General features: G+C 42.3%; 1 protein-coding gene across 1 annotated transcript in view; it reads left to right on the top strand.

Moving 5' to 3' along the window:
- LOC101632562 (chromosome unknown open reading frame, human C9orf43) overlaps positions 1 to 2,554 on the top strand; it is a 34,022-nt gene extending 31,468 nt beyond the window's left edge. Inside the window, exon 16 of the mRNA XM_012721233.1 lies at positions 2,546 to 2,554. Within this exon, the coding sequence (XP_012576687.1) occupies positions 2,546 to 2,554 (9 nt within the window). The remainder of the gene's footprint in view (positions 1 to 2,545) is intronic.
- The last annotated feature ends 8,033 nt before the right edge of the window (positions 2,555 to 10,587 follow it).

Here is a 10,587-nt window from a genome sequence, read left to right as displayed (position 1 = left end):
GGAGGGCCTCAGGGAGGGGCAGGTGGAGGGTCTCACAGAGGGACAGGTGGAGGGTCTCACAGAGGGACAGGTGGAGGGCCTCAGGGAGGAGCCTTACTCTGGAGCAGGATGTCTGGAACCCTCTCCATAGTGAACTTGGACATAGAGGCAGAAAAGGAGAAGGGACTAGTAATACTCCCTGGTGTCTGTACAGGAGCTGAGCTTTGGGATTCTATTTGCTTCATCCACTTCTACTTGCCTCTAAAATAAACGAGGGAGGAAAGCCCTGCCCACTTTAACCTTAGATAGTTTCTCTTCTGTTAGGGTCAGGATAATCTTAATGATTAAATATAGCTGCTGCTAAATCAAAAGACTCATTCTTTGTTTCTGGGAGATGGGGAAGAGACATGTCTTGGTATGTGTATTCTTGGTCACCTGTATCTCCTCTCAAACTCTGGAAGACTTCCAGATGTAGGCAGATGAATTGGTCTGTGGGGCCCTACTACATTTCTGTTCCTCTCATTGTCTGGAAGTGGTTCTTTTGGGGAGTGGGGTCCCCATCATTCTCAGCCCCGTTCATTGTGTTTTGTGTATATGTGTGGCATGTTTATTCAGTGTGTCATGTACATATGTGTTGTACATAACATTTCCGTGTGTGAGGTGTGGACCCATATTAACCTGGAGTAGCTTTCAGCTTCTAAGTGAGAGGATGAAGGGAAACTTCCATGAGGCTCATAAAGACTTAGAATTCAGGGAAACAAGAATTTGGCTTTTAGAAGGATTTTTTTCATGTTTTTATTCTTAAATATAGAAAAATTTGCAAAAAAAAAAAATCCCTTACCAAGTGAAGCCTCCAGACGTAACAATTTATAGGACAAACAGAGAAACTTGTTAAAGACTACCACGGGCGGCAGACTGAGATGTACCAGGCCAGTCTGTGCCTCACCACTGGCTTCTCATCACACCCCGGCTGGGAAAGGCCACGTGTGCAGACACCCCAGTCTGCATGTCAGAGCTCCAGGCACGCACCCCCAAACAGCCTCTCCTCGGCTGCCCAGAATCAGCACTGTACAAGCAGGTGGGGCAGTCACCCTTGGGAGGGTGGACGCAGGAAGGGTCTGCACAACTTTGTTCACAGTTGCATAGAAGTGAAAAGAATAACAGCATGAGCCTGTCAGTTACTTAGTAGCTTAGATTTGGGGAGTCCGAGCCCTTGCTCTGGGTGCCATCATTTAGAAAGCTCCCCACCCTTCCTGCATCCAGGTGTAAGCATAAATAAATAAATCTTTAAAAAATAAAAAAAATAATGCCGCCCCCTCCTCTCCCCCCAGTTTCACTGGTACACACTGGAGAGCAGTTTGGGGAGCTCCTTGCACTTTTATGCCAGGAGTGGAACTTTGGACTGGGCCTGAGGTTTTTTATAAAGAGAACCAGTCCTCGTCAATTATTTGGTCACCCTAAGTAGAGTTCCTAGAGACAGATGAAATGCAAACTCCTTTTAAACATTGTCTCAAGGCTGCCCAAATTAGAAAGCTACATGTGTTGCCTCATTTTTCTTTTCCAAGCCAAATGAAAAATGACATAACATTGCGAGTGTTACTAGATTGAACTATCCTGAGCCGACTCTTCGTGGTGAGAGCAGTCGAAGAGGTGTTCCGTGGGCTGTTTTCCTGAAAATAACGATTTCTCAATTATACATTACTTTGCAGAATGACTTCTGTGGGCTAACTTAAACATTTGCAACTTTTCCTCATTTATCCTTAGCTTGCTTTCAGATCTGTGCACCTGGACACCCCTGGCTTCTAATGGTCACTAGTGGGGTTGAGGTTGAGGTTGGGCAGGGGTTTAGCTTCCATTTGCTACTTTTATCTAAAGACTCAGAGCAGTTCAACTATTTTTGTAAACAGTTCAAGTACTTTACTCAGTGATGCAACTCTCAGAAACTGGCATGTTCTTTTAAATCCTGTTGTACAAAGTTACCTTTGGAATCATGACATACTTTGAAGGAGAAGATACTGTTATCACTGGTCTTTGCTTCTGTTTTCAAAGGCAGGAAAAACATTTGCAGACTGAAACCTGTTTCACCTCTGTTATATTAGCTCCTCAAATTTGGATAATTGCAAACAAATTTTAGGAAAGTATCTATATTACAAGTTACAGTGCAAGGTGTTTTATGCCTGGTATTTTGGTTGTTTTTTTAGCAGGCTTTCTACAAATGTGTATTGTCTCCATTTTATATATTGAGAAACAGGCTCAGATTGCAGTGTGATAGTAATCCTTTTCCTGTCTTTGAGTGCATGAGAGAAAAGGTACCCCTTAAGATACTTTATTACCATCTGCTGAGAAATTATCTCAAAGAATACACAGAGGCATGAAGACTACAATGTAAGCAGGACCACCTACAGCTGGTCTACAGTCTTAACACTACCTGATGGCCTTGATGGAGCTATTAAATAATTTGCCAGAAATCAGAAGCCATTAAGTGAATGGGACTGGACTTAGAACTTGGTCCTCACTCTTCTCATCGCTGTATTCTGATGTTTCTCTGACTCTCTCTCATGCACAGCTGATTTAACAGGGGCAGTCTTAATCAGAAAGGAAGGTGAAGGCCACGAAGAAGAAAATTGACTGATGGAGAGGAGTGCTCCAGATCCTTGCCTTTAGCCTCCCAGTGTTCCAGGAGAGCAGGAGTCAGGTAACTGTTGCCAACTGCCATTCTCCCACCATCCGGGGTCATGTAAGACCAGAGAATTAAGGCATCAGAGCCATGAGACTCCAACCAGAAGTGCTTAGAAATTTTCTTTATGCATTTAAATAGACAAGATGATGTAAGACTTAGCCTTTTGGAATACCATCTTGGGAGTAGTATATTCCTGGGAAACTAACCTCTGGTTTCTTTTATGCTTTTTTTTTTTTAAGGAGAAGCCTCTGAGGTTTGGGTCACCATGGTTTTCTGAGCATAAAATTCAGATTCTCAATGACATCTGGCCCAATTTGACCCGTGTGGGGGAGTAGAGTTTATGAGATTCCAGACAGTCTACATCTACACTTGCATTCTCGTTGAGCCAGCCAGTCTTTGATTTTGTTATCAGTCCTGACATCTGGGATAACAGCTTTTATTCTTTATTGGGTTTGGAGTGCTCCCTGTGGATTTTGTTTGCTAGACTGAGGTCAGACACACACACCTCTGGCCTTTTGATATAGATGACTGAAGATCCTTTAGCGTCCAAAGGAAACTGAAAGAATTTCTTAATTTTCTCTTTCAGTTGCCACTAGGTACCATTAGGAAATTAAATTGCTCTTCTTTTTATACATGTATTGACAAGTTTGTGTACCTTTTATATGTTAGAGAATCACTCCCTAGATTATCTTGATAAAGGAAAAGTTCTGGAGAGATGGTGATTCCCAGTAATATATTTAGCTAGAAAATTTCCTGGGTAAAGCAGGGAAGTTGTTGGGGACCACTAGGTGGCAGTATTATACTACGAAAACGATGCTCTTCAAGGCCTGGCAGCTTCTGGTTCTTTCTGAGGCCAATGTCTACACAATCAAAGAGACTTCTTGGTAAGTAAATGGCACCCCCTCCCCACACCCCCCCTCCCATTTTCCACTTATTTATGTGATTGATTTAAATGCTTGAGATGACTGGGAGTTCTTCAAGGGCTGGGTCTGTATCTATTATCACGGTCATAGGCCCTGGTCCAGCCCTAGTGTCGGAGGCATTCAGTGAAAACTTGGCAAGTGAATTAGTCTTTGAGCAACTTAGATTACTGCTGGAAGCACCACTTTCAAGAGTGTTGCATATTCTGGCCTAGAGCTTGGGGACCTGATGCTGACAGAAGATCAGTTGGGCAGAATCTCAGGGAAGCAGATTGGAAGGCAGAAACACCAAAAGCCACCTGAGGTTCTCATACAGCTTTGTATCACTTTTATCTTGATCAGCTTTAGCTTGTTTAAGTATATAGGGAGAGTATAAACTGTAAATTCTCATATTTTTTCCCCCCTCGAGTCTGTGTATCTTCTAAGGATGGCTCTCTATTGGAAGAGATGTCCAAAAAAAAAAAAAAAAAATTGACTCTGCCTCTCACTCATTAGCATGCTTGTCATTCAGTCATCATTTGTTCATTTCACAAATACCCATTGAGCACCTATTGTGTGCAAAGCACTTGTCTCCTACATGATTATCTTTTCTCTCATGGCCCTTTGAGTTCAATTAATCGCTGAATCATATATCCACAGCATTCACCTCCATCCCTGTCTCTGTCCCTTTGTTCTTACCCTCATCCAGCCCTCCCGTTTCTTTCAGCTGAGGTACAGCATCGACCGCTGCCTTTACCTCTACTCCCACTTCCAACATGCAAGTATGATCACAATATTTCCTGAAAACTTTTCCTTGCCCTCAGGACCAAATTCAGTCTCTTTAGCTTGTCCTAGCCTTGCAAGGCAGGCCATGCATGACCTGACTGGGCCCTGCTTGACCCTCCCACCCCACCCCTTTTCTCTATATGCTCCATTTATGATTTTTTCTGGGGGGGTGTTCCTCCAATGAGCCATATTCTCTCTTACTTTAAGACATTCCCCCCTCCCATACTTTTCCTTCAATCTGTAAATATTTTTTTCTTGCCCATCTGCCTAACTTCTTTCTACTCATTCTTTAGTAACAGCATACCTGTTACTTATTTGGGGGAGCTTTTTGTGACCACTGTCAGGGCCAGGTTCTGCTCTTTCATTTTACTTCGCAAAGGCTTATGGGAGTCACAGCTTGTCACCTGCACTGCCAGGCTATGAGTTCTATGAGTGGCACCTGTCTTCACTACATATCTTAAGCACTTAGTTGAGTGTCTGGCACATTAATCCTCAAAAACACATGCCAAATGAGTGAATGAATAAAAAATGTATATGGCATCTCTTTTAATTAGGGCACACCTATCTGGCCATACAAGCTGGGGGGAGGAGGAGGGGGCACTTTGGATGCTACTTTCTGAAGCTGAGGTAGGTTTTGGCAATTGAAGATGTTTGTGGAGGTGCCCTTTAGGGTGGCAGGAAGAGACAGAGGTGGGAAAAGTTGGAGGATAGACAGGGGGTGTGGTGTTTCTATCAAGAGAAGAAGCAGGACTGGGGACCTGAGCGCTGAGGGCCAGGCTGGAGACAATGGACTGTAATAATAGCCAGTGGGAGCCACTGGTGGCGTTTGAATAGGAAATGATAATTGAACTAAATTAGCACTTTAGAAAATGTTCATCTAGTGGCAGTGAAATGTGTATTGGGCAGAGACCAGCAAAACCAGTGAGACCAGTTAGGAGGCTATCATAGAAGTTAGGATGATAGGTGATTAGGGCTTGGGTTATGCAAGTGGCCATAAGATTGGAGACAAAGGGACATTGTATAAAGGAAGAATTAACAGGAACCTGGAAACTGGAAGGAAAGAGGGAGGAATAAAAGGATTCTTAGGCTGATTCCATGAAGTGCTGTCATCATCAGAAACCATGAAGTCAAAACAGAGAAAGTTTAAGGAAAGAGAAAAGATTTCATCAAAACATTACATTATGCTTCCCACCACAGAAATCCAAGTAGTGCAATGTGGGGCAAAAAAGAAGCAGCACAGTGGGAAGGAATGACAGAATATTATGTCACCGGTGGGCTATTTCAGTGCTGGCACTCAGAAAATACATCCCACGGGGAAGGTAAATTTGCTGTTCTCCTTTTGATTTACAAAGCCACGTGTATTTTATGGGTGAGTCAAGGCTTATTTGAGGGCAATTTTGGCTATTTACAATTTATGCCTTATATGCTGATTTGAGATCTGAATTCCTTGGCAAGATCTGGTTTTATAAAACTATGCCAGCCACTCGGCTGGGCAGTAAGCAGTTGCTAAGAAGACACATCTCTGGTGATGGGAAGCCCACGGGGATTACAATTGAGATGAAAAAAAATAAAGTACAAAATGATATAAAAATAAACTGATATATTTAAAAAATAAAAAATATATAAAAAGTTAAACCAGGTTCAAATAAGTAACTTCAAAAAAAAAGAAGAAGACACAGCTCAGCCACTGCACTAGAGTTGCATATAGCCTCGTTGGGTTGAAAGATACAGAAATAGACAATTAGGACCACAGCGTAGGTGAGCAGTCAGGGAGGGAGTGGGCGAGAGAAGATTCCGGGTTCTCATGTCGAAGCAACCCCTCTGGGGTTGGAGAGAGATCTGGAAGTTCTGAGGCCAGGTGAGACACAATGGAAATGGAGCGGGAAACTATTGAGGAAGGAAAGAGACTGAAGGGTAGAGCTAGAAAACATACTCTCACTAGAAAGCAGGGAGAGCATTAAGACGCAGCAACTCTCAGGGAACTGGGAGGGAACTAAGGCAAGGTAGGTGATGACTGAGAAAGGGAAATCAGCGGTCACCCCGGGAAGCAGTTTCAGTGGAGTGGTGCAGGTGGGACTCTAAGAACCTGGAAGCAGAAGGCAATGTACACCACTTCTTGCAGTGACAGTTCCAGTGACGCCAATCTAGATCTGTCCCTTAGTTCCTAGTGAACTTCCCTGGAGAATGTCTGGGAACTCTAAACACCGTGACATGTTGCTGTCATTTCTTCCCAGGATGGCCTCTACTGTACCCTGGAAGCGTGCTTTATCCTCATGGTATGTGGACCCAGGAAAGGGCTTTGTTCCACCAAAGCCTGATAGGCAAGCGGAGCCGTCCAGCTGAGGCATGATCTCAGCTGTGGTTGTTCCCTTTTATGCTAAACATATCTATGTTATTTTCTTCCACAAGTAGAATCTACATTCCCACATGACTGCAAATGCTAACTTGCTAATCGCTTCCCTGGAGTTTGCTCCTTGCAATTACCTCATCATAATTTAGACAAGGCAACATGTAACAATTTATTCCAGGAAGTAGGGAGCACTGGGTGTTTTTTAGTCAACGGTTTCTGATCCTAGTTGTATTGTTCCTTTAAAAAGATTTGAATAATATGAAAAAGTCATTTCTGTGTACCCACACAGTTACAACTCCTGAAGTTCTCTTCATTGCTTTGTGCAGAATCATATGGCATCATGTTCTTTCTGCCTAAAAGTCTTTAACATTTCCCATAATGCAGGTTTATTGATACACTATAGCAATGAATGATTAATTCATTCAACTTTTGTGAATCTAACAACATCTTTATTTATTTTTTGCTTTTAACTTTTTTAAAAAATATTTTTACATCACTCTTCATTTTGTGCGTTTTTTTTTTACCTTCAATTCTAGAAGATATTTTTGCTCGGTAAATAATTCTAGGCTGGTAGAGTTTTTTTTCAGTAACTTTAAAAATATTGCCTCATTGTCTTCTGCTGCATATTTCTGATGAGAAGTCCACCAATGTCATTTTCACTTTGTTTTGCTATATGTAATTTTTTCCCTTTGCTGCTGTTATTATTTCCTTTTTCTCTCTGGTTTTAAGTAGTTTGATCATGGTATGCTTTGATGGGGGTTTCTTTATTTTATCTTATTATTAAGGTAACATTGGTTGTATACATCACTGTGTATGCTTTAGGGATACAGTGCACCCCAGGTCTTGTATACATAAAAAACAAAAACAAAAACAAAAACTGGAGCAGCAAAGCCTGTCATTCTTTCTCCATGAATGACAGTCAGCTTGACCTGTGTTCATTGTATTCAGAGTGGCCTCTCTTTCTCCCTTCTGTACCATATATCTGGTTTGGTGTCACTTTGATTAGCAGACTAGTTACTTCTACCTGTCTGTCTTTTGGATCTCTGGTGCCTGATCTCAGAAATGCCCTTTCTTCCTCCATGTGTTTGGCTGGCTCTAGGCTCTTTTTTAAAAAATATTTATTTATGCATATAGAACTGGGGTACAGGCCAAAGGTGGATGGGTGGTGAGAGGATTCATCAGAGAATGGGGAGCAGAACAGGCAGACTGATGAAGTACACTGCTGAGGAGAGCAGCGGGTGAATCTGCTACACCATGTGGGTCACTTCCCTGGCCGGGGATCGAACTCGTGTTGAAGCAGTTGCGGCCAGCTTTGTGTCATGCTGTGCTTTAACCTATTGTGCCACTGGGAAGGGCCCTGGCTCAAGGCTTTTATCGGACAGCTGGCTACTATCTTCTACATGTGGCTTTGCTCCCGCTTCCTCCCCTAACCTCTGCTCAGCTGACAGCTGCTATCTTCCATGTGTAGCTTTTGGCTTAGACTCTGCAACACAGAAACCCTATGGGGTAGGACAGACTGATCGTCCATGTGCCTCTCTCCCCCTCTTCCTCCCCTGTTCTCACTCCTTGTTAATAAGCTCTATTATTGTTGTTTCTCTCCATGTATCTGTTTTTGAGTCTTGTCCTTCAGTTGTAAGTGTGGGCGAGGCTCCCATCAACAGGGCCGTCCCGTCCTCTGTATCTCCCCCCTCCAACCTAGATCTGGTTGGTTTCAGTTTTCATTGTTGTGTTCAAGCTCACAATCTTTTTCTTTTTCCTGAAGTTAAATCCCATCCTGTTGATGCTATCCTGTATGTTTTCTCATGTCAGACATCATACTTGTCACCTCTAGATATTTGATTTGGTCTTTTTTGTATCTCCACGCTTCTACTTAACATGTAATACAGACAATGTGCTTGTCTAATTCTGTCATTTGCATTATTTCTGGATTGGTTTCTATTGATTGATTTTCTCATCATGATGGATCACATTTTCTTGCTTCTTCACATGGATGGTGAATTTTTATCAAATACCAGACATTGTGAATTTTACCTTGTAGGGTGTTGGATATTCTGATGTCCCTATAAATATTCTTGACCTTGTTCTGGTCAAGTGACAGAACTTAGTGACATACTGAGCTGTATAAATAGGAACAGAGCATCATTTAGTTTGGGGCTAAGTACTCTCCATAACTTGGGCAAAATCCCTCGGAGTATCTTCCCAACCCCACAAATCAGGAGGTCTTGCCTCTCTGACTAATGAGAATAAAAAGCATTCCTGGCCCAGTGTGAGTTCCATGATTGTTTTCTCTAACCCTCTTGGGTGGTACTTTACGCTGCCTTGGGATAGGTACCTCACCCCCACAAGCTCATCAGAACTGAGCTAAAGATTTGAGAAGGGGCCTCTGCAGATCTCTGGCACTTTCTCCTTTGCACCTCTTTCTGCTCTGATACTTGGTCCTGTCATCCCTTAACCTCCTGAGCTCTTCAACTCCAATATTTGGAGTTGACCTGGGTTTCCTCACCCTGTTGGAAAGTCTTTACAGGCAATAAACTTGGGGGTAATCATAGGGCTCTCCTTGTTGGATTTCTGTTTCTCAGTGGCCACTGTCCATCATCTTGAAAGCCATTGTTTCACGTACTTTGTACTTTTTTTTTTTTTTTAGTTGTTTCAGGGGAGAGGAAAAATCACTCCCTGTTACTCCATTTTGGTGGAAAACAGAAGTCTACATTTTTCTTTAAGTTGAAATCTTTTTGAGTGCCTCTTGACTGTACCAAGCCCAGTTGCTTGTTATCAGGTCAGGAAAAGGGGCTTCCAACATAACTACAACATTTTAGGGGAGACGAGGCCCTTTTTTTCCTGAACTTTGCCAACTCTTTGGCTTTTATCTTTGGCCCAACTTACTAACTTGCATTCTTTTGAGATGTGGTTTGGTTTCTTCTGCTTTGAAGAAAGTGAGCTGAGAGGTAATCCCAGTTAACTGGAAATCTTGAATTTCTTCTACTTGGTTCTCACTTAAATGCTATTTGTGTAGTCTGGTCACCATAGAGCTTATTGACAAGGAGCTCTACGGTGTTTGTTAAAACAAACAGCATCTGCTCCTGTAGAGAATACACTCCCAAAGATGTATCTTCAAGATGAATCATGATCTACATGAAAAAATAAAACAGAAAAAGTTAGATCCTGCATTTTAAGGGTGAATAAAATAGCACACAACAAAGCATTCCAGCTGGTTAAATTTAGGACAAGGAAAAAAAAAAAACCTGACCCAAGAATATTCTCTGGCTTTGGGCCCAGGGTATTTTTTTCCTTTTAGAGTGAATGTGGTGCATTTTCATTCATGTGAAGCTGTTGCCTTCCAGCATTTTTGTCTTGGATGGAAGCTCAACAATGACTGCCTTGTTGCTAACCCTAGTGGGTATTTTTCAGTTATTAACCTGCTTGACCTCTCAACAGTATTTGACCTATTGACTATATCTCCTTCTAAATACACGCCTTGGCTTTCCTTTCCCTCTTTCTGACCTTTCTCCCACTGCCTGTCTTTTTTGTATTACTCTTCTTGGCTTTCTTGAGCTGTCTTCTCCCCGTAAAAATTTTTCCTAGGCTGTCTTAGGCATGCATGTGGTTTCACTGAGAATTCCTAAATCTATATTTCTAGCCTATTTTTCATGACTGCTGTCCAGTACATTTAACTGTTACCTTGACATTTTCACTTGGGCAGCACTTAAGCAAGGTAAACTTAGTGGGCTCAAGCTGAAGTCACATTTCCCTGCGGCCTCAGTTCTGCTTCTTTGTAGCTTAGTCACTCCGAGTGGGAGAATTGGTAAGAAAGATGACTTCTGACAGTTGTTTGCTTGTTGGATTCTTGTCTCTCCACTGTTTATTTACTACTTTAGTAATCTGACTCAGTTAAC

Source organism: Condylura cristata, unplaced genomic scaffold (genome assembly GCF_000260355.1).
Source record: "Condylura cristata isolate star-nosed mole 26May11 unplaced genomic scaffold, ConCri1.0 scaffold00006, whole genome shotgun sequence".
NCBI lineage: Eukaryota > Metazoa > Chordata > Mammalia > Eulipotyphla > Talpidae > Condylura > Condylura cristata.
This window is presented reverse-complemented; position numbering and strand designations above follow the sequence as displayed.